A 17219-nucleotide genomic window follows, 5' to 3' on the forward strand; every position below is an offset into this window, starting at 1 on the left:
AAGAGAGCAGTTTTTGATGCTTTCAGAGGCAGCTGAATCCTTTTTTAGTCTGTAGTGGCTTTGCCTCTCCACAATACTAAAAAAGAAAAAAACCTTCAGGAGTTATCACTACTCTCCTGCATCACATTGAATGTGTGTTCTGATGGAAAAAATTACTAAAAGTTCTTGGGTTGAAATAAGTTACTGCAAATGCACAGTAGCTGATTTTGAAACCACAACATCTCTACAATTTATTATTATTTTTACAAAATACCCAAAGTGATCAGACCATATTGTAGGTTACTGGCTTGCCGAAGGTTGTTTTAAAATCAAAACCATTTCTGAGTTACAGAAGTGCCAAAAACAATCTTGAACCAGGTTTGTTTGTTGGGTTTTTTTGTTGTTTTCTTTTTAAACCAACCCCCATCCAACAAAACAGTTGTATAACTTAAAACAGAAACAAGAGTTTGTGTTGGAAACTGTTTAAAAACCAACCCACCAAATCATGCTTGAGCAGAAGCCTTGTATGGCAAAGATTCAGCTTAGGGCAATTTAGTGCCAAGGTAGAGACCCTCCATAGGTTTACAATGGAAATACTGACACAACCTCAACTACAGTGATGCAAATGTGCCCTAAAAACACTGTATTTGCTTTTATTAATAAAAGTGGTAGTGTTTACATTTGCAGGTATCTTACACTTCAGCATCACGATGAATACTGAGTAGAATGAGTTAAGTTTTGGCTGTAAGGTCAGAAGTTTCCAAACAGATGAATGAGACAGAAGTGACAGTCCTCAATCATGAAAACAAGAAGTTCAAATAAATAAATAAAACAAAACTAGGAAATATGGGTAAGCATTAGGTTGGAATGGTTCAATTAACTGCAAATTATGGCCACTAAATTAAAGACAGAAGAAAACACAGTTACTTATTAAATAGCAAGCATTAAAGCTTTATGGTTTTGTATTAAAAAAAAAAAAAGAAAAAAGAAAAAGAAAGCTGTTAAAAATAAGACTTGCATTTACCAGGCCACCAAACTGCATGGACTAATAAAGAGACTAACAAAGGCAATACTGAGACATTAAGACACACACACACTCTGTACTTGTGCAACTCAACCATATTCAAAACAATTGCCTTTTTCCTCACTTAAGAAAAAAAAAAAAGCATCCCCTAAACATTTCTGTTCATATAAAGCTTTAGGATTCTTAAACTGTTGCTGTCTTATATAGCTCATTGTTATTATGTGTCCTCATTACCAGAGGAAGAAGCTTATTTTATATTTTTAATGGAGGTGCTTTGTTTCTCTCAGACAAGAGATTACATTCCTCACACCACTACAGGTTTTCTCCATTTATGAATTTGGTGTTCACACCAACTCCTCCTAGGCTTAAAAACATAAAGGTTGGCACTGAAATAAAGATTTTGGCTCCTGTAACTAAAATTAAGGCTCACAATGAGTTTCCTTTCTACTACGTGTGTCCCATTTTTCCCTAGTGGAAACGCCAGCCCTTAACCTACAGGCACTGGATACATTCTGAATTGGAAGGGCCTATTTTCAGTCATGTTCTCCTACAGTTCTACAAAGTTCAGGTGGCAACTGTCTAAACCTGTGAACAGGAAAGATCATTCTGAAAAGGCAAGTAACAACCGCAGCTCTAATTTTTAGACAATTCAGTGTCTTCTGGAAGATCACAAGTAATTTTGAGTTGAGATGGGACAGTAACTCCATCATGTCCCTGCTCCCTAACGAAGATGGACAAGGTGATTAATTTTAATTTAAGACTTCAGCCACAAAAGCAAATGAAAACTCACAATTCTGAACGGTTGCAGTTCTCAGTATTGAAAAGGCATCCGATACTTGAAGCAAATCTAGCTGCACATCACTGACCACACCCTCATTTTAATTTAAACTGGATCTCTTCCCAAAAGAAGAAAGCTAACACGGTCTCTTGGGTGGAGGGAAGCTAGTGTGAAAGGCAAAGAGGCAAGTATTTTGGTGTTTGTTTTTTGTTTCTTTTCTTTTCCTTTTAAAGTCACTGCAGTAAGATCCAGATCAGTTTAGGGGTGTAAATGAAAAGGGAAGAGGGGTGTTTGAGTAATATAGGCTAACACTGTTCTAGATGTGTTATTACAGCTGTAATTTCTGACTCTGTACAAATTGTACACGTAGGTTTAGACACATGAAAAAGTAACACACTCACAGAGACATAAAACACCTAGGTATAAAATATAAAGCAGTGTAGTAGTTACTAAAATTACATGCTCTCTTATTGCTACAGTGATTTTTGCTCTTTTTTCTTTTTACTGTACCACATGTTGTTCTAAGCATATAATTTGCATAAATTATTCAAGTTTAAGAAAAAATCCACACATCTTCACTTTAAGCTACTTATATAGTTAATATAAAACAAAAAAAAAAAGGTTCTAAAGTATCTCTTTATTAAAAGAGAAATAAAAATGTCGTTTGAAACTGGGATTCAGTGGCCAAATCCAAGGGCAGTGCACACCTTGTCATTCTGGGAGTCGTTGCCCACGCAGCGCAAGCCGAGGTTGGTGGGTATTTGGCCCAGTCTAGAGATGGTCACCAGACCTACATGATGCCCTACGTGTCTTGTTATTGTTCTGGTTTTGTCTTTTAGCAAAAAAAAAAGGACTATGAATGACCAAAGACTAACATTTATAATTTGTAGCAAAATTTGGTTTATGTAGAAACAAGCCATGTTTTGCATTTGGATAGAGATTTAAATGAATTAAAGCTAAAAATTAAAAAGCACGATGCTGCAACATCTGGTCACTTGTTGAAGACCTCACTTTTAAAGTGGTTAAGTTTGCACAATTTGTACTTTTTTCTTTTTTTTTTTCTTTTTTTTCCTTTTTTTTTTTTTACTAAACAGTATTTTTCCTTCTTTTATAAACCAGAAAAACTAAACTACAGATAAATTTTCCCTACCTTGAGCTAATGCTGCAGATAGGGTTGACAAAGCTGTACAGCGCAATCAAACATACTTACATCTTAGCTCATTGTACAGGTACAGCCATAATCAAGGCACAAAGATCTTCTACAAGTTATTTTCAATAAAGTTGTACAAAATAATACATTTTACAGTCTGTACAAGAATAATAATCCAGCAGTAAAATAAAAAATGAGGGGAGGGAAGAAGAAAAAGAAGGGAAAGACTGTGAGGACTACAGTCCAGATAATGATTTTTAGAGCAGACGGGATCATCAGTGGACAAACTGAAAACAGTGTGTGGTTAAACTCTCTCTGCAATCACAGGCCATAACGCAGTTCGATTCATAAACGTCCATGGTTGTCTTTAGACCACCAAGACTGGTTTTAAAAATACCCTTCTGAAAGGTAGCAGTTGGTTTTTGCACTGTCTAGGTCTGTTGGAGAATTGTCAGTATTTCCGCCCAAAGCCACATTTACAGTCAGAGAACCAAACTCAAGGGTCTGTCTTCAAACTTGGTCTGTGACTTGGCACCTTCGTTACTCGGATGCAGTGAGTGATACAAAGTGGAGATCACGGGTTATAGGATTATGCCCACAACAGTGCTAAATTACCTAAGGTTTTTCTCTCCCCCAATTTTTGTTTTATCTTTTAATTTTTTTTTCATTCCCAATTCTTTCAGGTGCTCCACATTCAGGGCTTTTAATTAATTAGTTTTTTATTTCTTTTTTTTTTTTCCTTTTTTTGTTAATAACAGTGTTAGGGAATCCTCATGGAAATGGCCTTTTTTAAGTGTTAGGGGCCATCTCAAACTGTCCGAGGGGTACAGAAGCAAGCTTAGAAGTGCTGCTATTGTCCAGCAAGGAGAAAAAGTTGAGGGGTGCAAATCAATGGGAGATTCAAACAGTTCTCTTCCACCCTATGTGGGCAAGGGTGTTTTTTTTCTTTTTTTTTGTTTTAATAAGGAATAAGGAGTCCAAAACACAGAAAAAAGTGCTCTCCATCACAACAACTCGTATTGGCGAAGGTGCATGCGCTGAATAATGTCCCGACAGTCATTGAAAACCCTCCGGATGTTCTCTGTGTCCACGGCACACGTGAAGTGAGGGTAGCAGTAGTGCCTTCCATCTCCACTTGCTGTGCTGATTCTCTGTGGAAAGTAAGAGAGAGACTTCAAATAAATGGGTTAAAATAAAACTGAACGGGCAATCCCCCCCCCCTTCACATTCTCAAAACGCGGCTGAGCGGAGGCGAAGACGCCTCTGTGGGAGTTGTGTCTTCACAGGGTGGGACTAAGTGGTGAAACACCCACAACTTTTCACCCTCTCACCTAAACCATGAAATTTAAAATGAGCAGAATTACACGGTGAGAAGGTCACTGCAAACTGGGGAATTCCAGAGTGGAATGAGAGCTCAAAAAAGTGCCATTATTTAAACGCAACTCTGGTGAATTTGGCAACACAACTCCTAGTCCATTCAGCCATGAGGAAAGTAGGATTTTGCCTCCCTATACAAGGCAATTTTATCTCTGCTTTACACTTACAGAAAACCTCTTTAAACATTTTATTTTGCTCCATTTTAAAATGAGTCCACAATTTGATTGCCAGGCTCACCATTATAAGTAATTGTAACAATATTTAAAAAAACCCCCATATCTGTGTCTATTATAGCTTCAGCTAGCCAGTAATGGGAAAGATAATATGAAAAGAACTTTAATATTTGACAGATGATGCATCTTTTGATTAGTCTCTATCTTTGGAAATAATGCATGGAAGAAAAATCTGGCCCCATTAATAAGAGCAGGACTTCATTTTTGATTCTATTTGAGGTTTCTTAATTCTCACCCATTCTTTTGCTATTTAATGATGTGCTGTGTCAACAAGCAAATATCCAAATAGCAGCTGAGAAACAGCAGTAAAACTCTTCAACATAACTGTTTTATGCAGTGTGGATCTTAAATATAAACAACACAAGAAGTGACAGCATTTTGCAATAGCAGGTGCACAAGACTTTAGGTTTGAGGAATCAGGTAAGAAATATCAAAAGAAAGGAAATACTTACAAGAAACTCGTCTCTAATAAAATACTTGGCCCTTGTAACTCTGGGATCCTCACCAGGCTCTGGTGTTGCTGATTAACAATAAAATAAGTATCTTATTAAAACAGGTGTCTTCTGGTAATAGCACCGAAAAATCTTAAACTTGTTCTGTTTTCTGCTCATGTCTGATAGAAATATACTTGGCAAAACTGACAGTGAGATAAAACAAACCATAACATTGTTTAAAACAGCAAGATTTCAGGAAAACAAAGGAATATTACAGTGGCCACAGCACTAGTCATTTGGCAGGTAAGAGAAATGACCACAGGTAGGATTAGGAGGAATCCAAAGGACACATCAGTGCCAAAATGTCAGACTGTGGTCAACACCAAAGTAACAGGATCTGTCAGGATGAAATTATTAATATATTAAATGTGTAGAAGGCAGGATTCTCTCGTTATTAGTACCTAAAATTTAACATTAAAGTTTGGCTGAAAGACAATAGAAGTTCACATCTACTTAGGAGTTTTCAAGTCTTAGCTGAAGCTACCAAAAACATTACAAATGTGATTAACAAAGAAATGATAAATTGTAAATAAAACTTAAAAATCTTACCATCATCTGGTGTAGTGTAGCGAGCAAATTCTGGAAAGTAGTCTTCAATTTTAGATTTCCCTGCCAAAACTTTCTCTGCTAGCAAATCTTGTTTATTCAGGAAAAGGATTACTGAAATGGTCCGTAGCCACCTGTGGAAAATGGGAACACTTGAGAAGGCACAGCCTGGATCAGACAGAAACTGAACCCAGGGCTGGAGACAAGAATGTGGCACGCTGAGATAATTCTGAAAGGTTACTTTTAAACCTGAATCCCGAGGGTGTAATTCCAGGGGTGCACCCCCTGATGTTGGTTTGTGCTGCTGATCCAAACCCATCACCCAGGGGAGCACATCCACTGCTCAGGGCACTGCTCTGTCACTGCTTTAATTACTTCAGGCATAAGGAATGATTGTTTAACAAGTGAAAGGTTAAGTGGAAGAGAGGAGAAAACAAAACAAGTGATGCAAAGGCAATCACTCCCCTCCTCCTGTGGGCAGACCAATCCCAGCAAGCTGGCTAACCTCCCCAAATCCCCTCTTTTGCCTCTTACTAACGTGGTAGGGACCATCCCTCCAGTCAGTTTGGGTCTGCCCACTTGTGTCCCCTGCCAACCTATTGCACACCCCCAATGGATTCACTGCAGGGGCAGAGTGAGGAACAGGGAAAGCCTTGATGTTCTGCAAACACTGCTCAGCAACAGCTACGAGATCAGTATGTTATCAGCATTGTTTGGGTAAAATCTAAACCATGGCACTGTATGAACTGTTACAGAGAAAATGAACCCTGTCCCAGCCAGGCTCAGACACAAGTTGTGACTCTAGTGTAGGACAGGATCAGCAATTTAAGTGATATGAGCAACAAAAATTTCAATTCACAGACCTGTTGTTCCAGATACTCTTGAAGAGGTTTAGTGCTTCTTGGAGCCGATTGGTCTGATTGTCCTCTCGTATAACCATGTTGTAGCTACTGCTCGCCACCACAAATATGATAGCAGTCACATCTAAACCAAGAAATATCCTTTGGTTAATACCAAACTTCAGGAGAAACATCCAGGAATCCCAAAGTTCTATAAGAAGCTGCCAGACTTCCAGCTCCATGTGGAGGACAGGCTGGGATACTGCTGCTGGCAGCTTTCTAAGTACCAGAAATCAAAAAAGAAAGTGAAAAGACCATGAAAGGCAGGCAAGGCAGGCCCCAGAACAGAAGCTGAAAGAATGACAGAAAATGTAAAAAAGGAAGGAACTGAAGCAAGAGAGACAAACTGAAGAAATCCAAGAGGAGAATTTCGAGAAGATTTAAAATGCGTAAAGAAAATCAGAAACAACTCAGAGCTTTCAGGACAAACAGCACTGGTGATCTGTGTGAACAGTAATAATGACAGCTGAATTCATGGTTAATTGCTCCAGTCCCCTATAGTGTGCTATACTTGGAGGTCCCTCTCTTTCCTGGGAGGTATTCCCAGGATCACAGAATCCCATCTCTGTGTTTCTGTGTGGCTGTGCTGCTCCAGACTCTTCACAATGACTGACTTCCAGGCTCATCTACCTCAGGCATCAGCAGCAGAAGAGATGAGTCAGACCATGAGGTAACAGGAAAAGGAAGGAGAAGAGGTAAAACCCAAACAAATCTGTTATTAATAGCACGGGACAAAATAGTGCACAGTAGCTCCACACATACACACAGTATTCAGGTGATACTCTGATAGTAACTGCAGCAATATACCATGAATTCCAAGTTGCATTCTACTTTATTTGTTCTTTAAGATCTCAATGTAACTTTTCTACAAAAAGATGGACTTTTGCATAATTTCATCAATATTTTGTCCAAACAACAAAGGAGAAAAAAAATTCACCACCTCTAGCTTCAAGGAAACATGGGGAGAAAGGTTTCACATCTAAACAGAGATACAGAGTAAAAACCAGCTGCAGTGAAGGTACCTGTCACACTTCAGGCCAGACACAAAACTACCTAATTTCAGCTGTGTGGGAGTTCAAAACACTGTCACCTGAACTAAACTGATGGGGACACTGGTGTTGAGAGACTCCAGATCTTACCATATGTGAGACCAGGTCTAACCAGACAGATCTTCCCTACAGTCTCACTCTGCAGTACTGGGTCAGTGCTGATTTAGAAAGAAGCACCATGACATAGCCATGTGGCTGCAATTATATGCCAAAATATGATATTCTGATTTTATGCATATAATAATGATCCTGTAGTTCTGTATTTTGCACAGGTACATACATATGTAAACCTTCATATGGAAGACAGAATATAGTTGGAATTTACACTCACATAGCTGGCAAAAAATGCACAAAGCAACCATCACAAAAACCTAATTAAATGAAGAGAGGGAAGCCAAAGAAAATAGACAAGCTTAAGTTATCAAACTTTAACTCCTCTCCCTCTCCCTGAAGATGTTCTATGCAGTTACAGAAGTGTACATGTCAAAAAAAATTCCAACCCATACAACTGTTGAGGTTAACTCCTTATCAAGCTACACTGAAAAGATGGTGGCTTTCCCAGAGTGAGAAAATGCAGACTGGGCGTTACAACCTTGCAGAGAACTGTTTTATAAAGCAAACAGAAATTCTGATCCTACCATTAAAACACTGGATCCATTTCCGGCGTTCATCTCGTTGCCCTCCAACATCAAACATACTGGGGAAAAAAAACATAAATCCAGTCAGGACACACTTTGTGTTGGGATTTTTTGTTTGTTTGTGTCTTTATTTTTGTTTTCTCTCCCTGAACGCAAGTAGAAAAGGTAAGAAATTTTAGGACTTCTGTGTCATAGAAGCTAAAAGGAACCAAGGATGATGAGAACCTGAACAGGTAAACAGTCCACCAACATATGCACACAGAGGTAATGAATTTAAACCCTTTTGTTCTTTGCAATTTAAAATAAAAGCAGAAAATTGCACACCAATTTGCCTTTCCTTTTCAAGCCAGACTACTAAATCAAAAAATCAAAACATACTCGCTTTCTACTAAATATCGACTTGAGAAATACAGAAGTCTCAATGACTCTGTAGGCTCTCCTCCAATTTACCCTGGTATTTGTCTGCATTGTACTAACAAAATAAAAAACCCCCAAAATAGAAAGAAAAAATAAGGATACTTACTGAAAATTTACTTTATCCACCTGAAACTTGGTTTCAAAAATTCCTGATGTCAAAACTCTGCATCTGAGAAGATCCTACAGCATAAAGGGAAAGTCGTTGATTCAACATAGATATTTTGTAATTTTTCAATGGAAATAAACCCCTTTTATTCCATGCTGACAGTGGATGCTGTACTGCAAAACCAGGGACAGCATTTGAGTGTTAAGTGACACAGAATGTTAAGTCTTGTAAGTCAGATTTCACAGGCATTTCTGTGTATAAACATAATCCAGACAACAAAGTAATTTTTACTGGAATACTAAGTATACACAGTGCATGGCAATACCTGTGTTAGTGCCACAAATGGAAATTATAAAATGAGACAGATGTCCCCAAAGCCGGGGGGGGCAGATAAATGGTGTATTTTCTTAACGTACCTGGTCAGATGGGGTGTACTCATTCTGTTTGACTATGTCAATCTTGTCTAGAAAACTGGGGAGAGGAAAGAAAAGGAGAAATTGTCATTCTCAAACTAGACAAACTACCCAATGCTTTAGTGACAGAAAGTTGCCAGGTAAGTTTTGGTGTATTTTAATGCTCTCAGACTCCCAAAATGCTGAAAAATCATACACTGAAATAGCTCAATTTGGGACACTGGTTGTGCTTTCCCAGCACGAGCCAGCAGAGGGCCGTGCCCAGTTTAATTAATCCATCTGGGAATCTCACTCCAGCCCCTCCCGCCAGCTCCCTCCGCCACAAACATACCAGGAGTTTAATTTAGGTCATTTATTCATATAAATCCTACACTATAACCTGCTACTGCTAACGGTAAGGCAATGACTCAGGTAAATTGCCTACGTGTAGTTTTCCTGAAAGAAAAACAACTATTTTTAAACAACTTATCATCACTATAATTCTCTAAATAAATGAAATCCCAAAACCAATTTCAGCACAAGTTCAGTTAAGTGTGAGGGAATACTGATTTTTCTGTCAATTCTGTATAAGTGTTTCAGTTTATTTTCTGGAGTAGCAGCAGCAGTAGGCTAAATGGGTATTAAGAGATATATTTCATTCAAATTCATTAGGTACTACCTGAAGATGATACCCTGGAGTCTTTTAAATTTTTTACCAATTAACTATAACCTCCTAATTATCTTTCACTTCAACTCAAAGAGCAAAAATCTCAAGGAAGCAACTTGTTAACTCTGTTTTATTGTGGTGCTACTACAAGACTCGAAGACGTGGCAAAGCAGCATCTTGGGATGCAGATTTTATGGTGTTTGCCCCCCAATCCCACTGTCCAACACTAGGCACTCGGCAGGGATACAAAGTGCTCAGCCACCTTCCACCTCAGCAATGCCTTTACCCATCACATTAATGATTAATCAGTCTTTGAACCAATATACTTCAAGTTCCCTTTGAAATTCCTTTGCAGGAATTGTTTTCTCTCTGAAGCAGAAATCACAAAGGAAAGGTGAATTTTCCCTTCTCTCAATGAGCATTAACTACAGTTACAGGCAACAATTCCAAGGGGGAAAAGGGAGCCACGTCCCAGATTCATGAATCAAAAACCCAACCCCCAGTAACACCAGCACAGGTCTCAGCCCCCAGTCCCAGCCTCCTTTGCCCAACTGATTTCCTAAAATACCTAAGGAGGAGCAGGGGAAGCGGGGAAAATAATTGTATATTTTAACAACAGCTTCAGTGTAACGTCCTTTTCACCAGGAACTAGATGATCTTGTTTCAGAGACACATGAAAAGTAATTTTTCTTTACTCTGAATTACAGAATTTTAAACACATCAAAACATATCTTAATAAACACTCTACAAAAACCATGAGACGAAGTGCAAAGGTCCATTTCCATCATGCAACGTGACATGGGGACAGACACACAAGGATAAAATGATGACAAACTGTGCTCTGCAATTTGCAAGAGGGTTTTTTTCCTCATCTATTCCAGGCTGTTAAGTAATTTAATTTTTTCTTTTTTTTTAATCCAAAGGGAAGAAATAAAACTCTTTGTTCAGTACACAGAGGATGTTAAATACAACCATCATGAGCTCCAACTAGCACGTGTTTCCACCCCATACTCTCCCCTAAGAGCACAGTTTCAGAATCACGTGGCAACTTCACAAGTTGGAGGATGCTTGAAAAATGTTCTGAACAGAACATGTTCATCAGGATATACAGAGGTGATTACTGCAATGAGCCAGCCTTTCTGTATGAATTTATCCAAGCATAACATTTTCTGCTGGGTTCTACAAGAGGTGAATTTTTGGGTTTGTTTTGGGTTTGGGGGTTTTTTTTTGGTTTTTTTTTTGTTTTATTTTTAAACACTCTGCTAATCAGCTTAATGGATTTTGGAAACTGAAAATTAGAAAATAACAACAAGATATTGCTAAAACCTGGAACTGAAAGTACAAACCTCTTACTGTTGTTTATGCAGACTATTTTTAGGCCTATGATTTCCTTGAAAAACATCAGCCACATAGGAGCAGCAGTACTGTACTTGAGATGAATTCCAACAGCAATGTTTTCATGCCAGGTAAAACAAGTTCGGATGGAATAAACATTTCTTCTTCCCCCCAAAACAAGTTCCAACATTCAGTAACATCTGATACTCGTAACAATACTCGTTGGAGAAGGAAGTCTTTCACTGTGTGATAGTTACCAGAAAACCCACCCTGCTTCCAGTGGCATTTTAGGGAAAATGGAGCAAAGCGATATGTTAAATAAAGATTTCCTCCTGTGTGTGTGCCTGCTCATAGAAGTCCGTCCTTTAGAAAGGGCTAAAGACATTAAAAACCAGCTTGATTTTTTGCTCAGATGTAAAGAAAGGGGATTATTCTTTCAGCTGGTCAGTGGAAAAATAAATGTGTCTATAAGGAGAAAAGAGGAGAAGAAATTTGATCCAGTCTGATACACCTAAAATAAGGAGCAACAGCAGGAGTTCAGAAAAGATCAATACACTGTGTTCAGAGACTTCTCAGTCAATGTGAGTCAAAACCAAACAATTTATCCAGTAAATTAAACTAATAATCCAGTCAGATGAGAACAAAGCCTAATTCAAAATAAACACAAATTCACCATCATTAATTTCTATTTTTAATTCTTGCTATGCTCTACCCAAAACACAAGTGAGGCCACTTGAGTACTACTTTGTGTGCAGAATTCACTGCTGTGAGAGATTGTTCTAAGCCTGCTGGAGAAGTGCCCACCATCTACTGTGTCAGCAGTGAACTTACAGGGAGAAAGAGAAGTGACCTTGGTGAAATAATTCAAATAAAACTGTCAAACCACGAAACCGAATTTTATACTGCGAGCGAGTCTTGCACCGAGTTAGAGAGTCAGTTTTTTGCTTCTGTAAAATTTTCCCAGAGATTATATGGAAAAGCTATTTTCCAGAAAGCAAATAATTCATTCAGCATCGCTGCCAATTCTCACTTAGGGCCAGATTCTGGACATGACTAAATAACAGGATCAGCTACTGCTCTGCAAAATACTGTCACGTAGTATGAGGCACTTTTGCCTGTGTTATAAAACATCGATCCTACTATGACACATGCTAACCAAAAAAAAAAAATAAAAAGAAGACTTTAGGTTATTTGTAGCCAGCAACACTGAGAAGAAGCATCTCTAGGAAAAGCAGTAAATGTGGGTCTGAGATAGTAAAATTAAAGGTATAACTAAAAAATTAAAACTATCTGAAATAAAAAATGTGCTTTATTTTTGAGTCGCTTTATTTTAGCTTAGGGAAGGAAAAACACATGTGAAAGTTTTTAAACAGATCTTTGGGACAAAGGAAGTGTCTTTAATTTTAAGGGTGCACTGAGGAGACAGATTCATAGAGAGGGATACACAGAGGCTTTCCTTGGCTCCTGCAGCTCAAAGTAATTAAGTCATACATGTATCCCCAATTCTTCCCAAGTTTTTACAAAACTTATTATGTCAAAACCACGTCCCAATTTCACATCAAGATATATGCTAGTACCTAATTTATTCTGGAGTTCTTTCATACAGAGAGAGTTGCTTTATCCCTGGGTGGGGGGAATTTCCTGAATGAACAGTGCTGCTGCCAGACAAAGAGCTGCAGCCTGCGCTTGTTTTCCCTCCTGGAAAGGTGTGTAACACACGGAACCTTCCACCTCAGAACCAGCACAACTCCACCGTTCGGGGAAGCCCGGGAGGGGGAACTCACACTGCCTTTCCTCGAGCATTTCCTGACAGCCTTTTCAATAAACAGTAACTGAAATCTTACTCCCTGGGATCCGACGAACCGGTTGGCAGACAAGGATTATTTTGTGAAGAAGAGCTTTTGTTTTCAGTCTAGAACAACACTGGAAAGGTCTCTTCAAACTGACAACACACCTATATTTGAAGAGCTTTATTTCCATCAGGTTTTTTTTCTGGTCAAGTCATAACTTGAATATGTGTACAAAATGTCTCTGTTAAAAGACACACTAAGATCTCATCTTCTGTGTCAATAAGACAAATCAAGAAATCAAAATTTCAACCCCAACTAAAGACAGCATTTGTTCATAAACCTCAACTGTAGTACTAGATCTCCGAATTTGTGAAGTTTCTTGCCTCTGAAAGCCTCCAGGTATTTCACAGACAGTAAATCACACTCCCAACTCCTGCCTGCCTTTATTCAGGTTGCATTTCCTGCCTCCACCATCGCACCCGAAACGCACACCTTGCAATAACCCTGCTTTAAAGGCAGGCACTCAGGGAGTGAGTTAATTGCCCAGAGTCCCTTGAGTCAGTGGAAATTTTCATTTCCACTGAGTCATGTGTTTCTACCAAGATATTACTAAGAAACCACCAGAATATTACTAAGAATTATCAAGATTTCACTAAGAATTACAGTTGCATTTACCCTGATCGCCTCTAAAAAACAGTCTTTCCAATTCAAGTTTCTATGTCCAGAAAGAAACTAATATTTGTTTACTGATCTCCCTAAAGACCAAACTGTGCAAATGCCCAGGAGATTTTTATTTATTTATCTATACCTTATCAGGACTACAAAACTAACGCAACTCTCCCTAAAGTAGTTTTAAGCTGAAATTTAACTGAACATTATAAACATGAGTGTACTTTTTATTTTTCAGAACAGATCACGCTTTACTTCTACTTTACTTCCTTTTTAGTCCTTGCCATAATCCTTTATGTTATTCAGCAACAGCTTTTTAAAAGCTCAGCAGTTAACTATTTGATAAATTCTGTCTTCAGCTATGCTGTTAGTATTTATGGTATCCTGCAAACATGGACTATGTGAAACCAAACTTGTCAGGTTTTTCTTTAAAATTAAGTTAAACATTAAAACTGGGACATTAGTAGTTTTTTGTTTATTTCTTTTTTAAAGATATACTGATATCTTCTGTTGTTTGGCCGCTGAAGACATGCCACAAACACGTTACTGGGCAATTAAAATTGTTCAGAAAGGCACAGCTCTTTTTTTCTTTTCTAAACAAAACTAGATGGAGAAAATAAATGCCATCAAAAGCTTTGCAATTACTGTAACTACTTCACAATTAGGAAAGAAAAAAAGCCTTTAGGGACGGGCACATAGGGACAGTACTGTAAGAGTATTATTGGTACAATTAGGAGAGAACTACATTGCATTTAAAAACATTTCATATACGATGTTCCTGTAAGGAAATTCTGCACGTCAGTCCTCAAACATAAGGATCCCATTCTAAAGCAGATTTAGACTGGAAATGAACCTTGAAATGTAGTACAAGACGTAAAAAGAAGTAAACTAAAAGACAACTCTTCAGAAATCTGTCCCAAGAAGCTGTGAATGTATTTTCGGTTTCCAATTCAAAGTCAAGGGATTATTGTAATTTCTTTATCGAAGAAGCAAGTCACACAAAAAGATTTACAAACAGTTGAAAGCTCAGAATTTAATTATAGATGGTATTAATGCGTACATATCGCAGAAAAGTGATTCTGAGAGCGGCCCCAGCTGTAATTCCAGAAGAACCTCGAGCATTCCAGCCACTTGGAGGCGGAGGGGCACCATGGGTCTAATTTTGAAGCAAATAATGAGAAAGCTGAAAAGTATGACTCCATATATTTGGAATCATCTTGTGGTAATCAAGGTTACAGTTCCTTATATGGCGCGGAGAACATGAAGCACACACAAAAAATAGATTATTAAAAGTGGGGGGGGTATAAAAAACTGCGACTATCGCAAAAAAAGCCACGACCCGCTCAGCAAAGCCCCCTTACTTTTGTGTCTCCACGAAGCTCCAACCTTGCCCTAAAATCGAGGCTGGTTACGCTCCCAAACTGCCTAATTAAAACAGCGTAATCCGCCGGGAGGCATGAATGAATCGGAGACAAACCCAGCAGAAGGCAAAGCAGCCCTCCAAAAACTGCCAGCCATCGAGAAGGGAAATGGGGAAAAGGTAGGAGAAGGAGAAAAATCTATTTAAAGAGGTTGTAGTTGTCTCTTTCCCCCCCACCCCCCCTCTCTGCCCGTCTAAAGTTAGTCTGGCTTAGAGGATGCACTAACTTTCCCAATCAGTTTTACATTACAGCACAAGTCCAGAAATAGCTCCCAGCCGCCTTGGCCTCTAGCACGGTTGCCATGACAATGGAACCACAGGGCTATAAATAGCTCATCAGCACCAAATCTTGTGAGACACATCTGGAATGGGGCCAGCCCAGCCCCGGCCTGACAAATAAAAATAGGCACAGGCAGTTTCAAAGGCTGGAAAGGTACAATGTAGCTGGGGCTGTGTGGAGCGGCAGGCAGGGAAACGGGTTTGATTGCTTGTTAGCACGAGATTTATTTGATAGGAGATTGGGAGAGGTATAAAAGTCACTTTATTGCATGCTAAACAGCCAGCCCTTCTCTAAGGTCTATTTTTCTTTCTTTCTCCCCCCCCGTCTGCAGCACAACCATCCCGCTTTTGAAACTCTAACAATGCGGCCTTTTGCCCAGGAGACCATTAAAATAAGGGAAAACAGAAGGAAAGAAAAGAGATCTTCAAAACTTCCCCCCCCCCCAACTATTTCTGTACGTTTTTGGCTCAAGTGTACTGAAGTGCTCCTGCGGGTCTGACAGGCATCCTGGCCGGGATCCTGCACGGGCCGGAGCTCTGCTCTGGTTAAATCAGTCATGGGCTGCTCGGTGCCTCCAGGAGCCTGGAGCGGGACGTGGTTCCCAAACCCCTGTGCCAGGCTGGAGCCACGGCTGCTCTGCCTCAGCATCATCCCCTGGACCCTCACCAGGGACTTTGTGGGCTGTGCTGAGGGTACAAACCAGCTGTGTCTGCAGCCCAGGGCAGCCCTGAGCTGAGCCTTCCGATTTGGGGGGCAGAGCTGGAGTCACGGCATAACCCATCCCACTTCCAAACGGCTCCACTTGACAAAACCGCCTCTGGAGCGAGCATTTTCTTCCACTTAGTGGGTGAGAAAATGTTGTATTTTTAGCACAGACTCTTGATCAACCCATTCAATTACATCCAAATTATCTGTGTGGGAACAGAATGTTATGTCAAAAATGTTATTCAGTGTATTTGTCAATATTACCCAACAGAAGACATTTGTATAATCAGGAGATTCAATATTTTCTACAGCACAGAAAAGCAGCAGTGCAGGAACCAGACTGAAGTTGTGAGGCTTTGTTATTTCAGAGACACTGGAAGTAGTAGTCAGCGTGACACAACACAGAGTACACCACTCTCAAAATATAAAATCTTAGTTGCTCTATCAAAAACCAATAGAGACTACAGATGGTGACCAAAAAACTGCAACTATAATAAGCATTAAGCCCCAGTAAAATACCTCCCATCTGCCATAAAGGCACCGTGCACGCGCTCCACGCAAACTGCACCATCAGCCCACAGGATTCCTTTAGGTCCCTACATGGATATTTTCATTTCTAAAAATTGTAGAGTAACTTCCACCCAGGCTTAAAGCTGTATGTAAACTTCCCTCCCCTTCCCCCTGCCTTTTACCACATCCAGTTTGCTCCCCTGCCATCAGAACAATGAATGCTTCAGAAACAGCAGTTCTCACAGAAGTATTCTGGATAATGTTCTTTATAACACGCAGTTCAGGATTTATTGTTTTTTATAAAGATACTCCAAGTTAGTTTAAGAGCCTATTCCCAACTGCAAGTTTTGAGTTAAATTATGTAAAGAAAGAACTACATATGTTTTTTTCTTCCTTAAGAAAGCAATTCATACATTACTACGAAATCGCCCTTTCTGGCTCATATAATGGACAAACTTTGTCTGGGAGGAAGATGAGATGGAGAGGGCTGTAAAGCAGCAAACACTGCATGAGGTAACCCAAACATGGCCAATATTCCAGTGCATTGCTGGAAGGGCCTCCATGGCACCCCAGGATACCCACCAGTTCCCCATTGCCATTAACTCTTCACCTTGACTGGATGCTGTTTATGGATCCCTTCTCCTCCAGTGATGGCTTTGGAGGGGTATCCCCTCCTAAGGAGATAATTTGTGCTCCTTTAGCCTGACCAAGGGCACAGCTCACCCCAAACTCCACATCCCAAGCCCCGTTCCCAGTTCCCA

General features: G+C 39.5%; 1 protein-coding gene across 2 annotated transcripts in view; it reads right to left on the reverse strand.

The window, feature by feature from the left end:
• Nucleotides 1–201: 201 nt before the first annotated feature.
• The window catches only part of GNAS (GNAS complex locus), a 138102-nt gene continuing 121084 nt past the window's right edge, over nucleotides 202–17219 (reverse strand). For both annotated transcript variants that reach the window (XM_027697586.1, XM_027697587.1), the window contains 7 exons: nucleotides 9107–9161; nucleotides 8691–8764; nucleotides 8168–8226; nucleotides 6445–6565; nucleotides 5585–5715; nucleotides 4994–5061; nucleotides 202–4082 (listed from right to left, as the gene is read on the reverse strand). In XM_027697586.1, the coding sequence (XP_027553387.1) occupies nucleotides 3936–4082; nucleotides 4994–5061; nucleotides 5585–5715; nucleotides 6445–6565; nucleotides 8168–8226; nucleotides 8691–8764; nucleotides 9107–9161 (655 nt within the window). In that variant the 3' untranslated portion in view covers nucleotides 202–3935. The remainder of the gene's footprint in view (nucleotides 4083–4993; nucleotides 5062–5584; nucleotides 5716–6444; nucleotides 6566–8167; nucleotides 8227–8690; nucleotides 8765–9106; nucleotides 9162–17219) is intronic.

Source organism: Neopelma chrysocephalum, unplaced genomic scaffold, assembly GCF_003984885.1.
Source record: "Neopelma chrysocephalum unplaced genomic scaffold, ASM398488v2 Primary Assembly neopelma1_119, whole genome shotgun sequence".
Taxonomy (NCBI): Eukaryota; Metazoa; Chordata; class Aves; order Passeriformes; family Pipridae; genus Neopelma; species Neopelma chrysocephalum.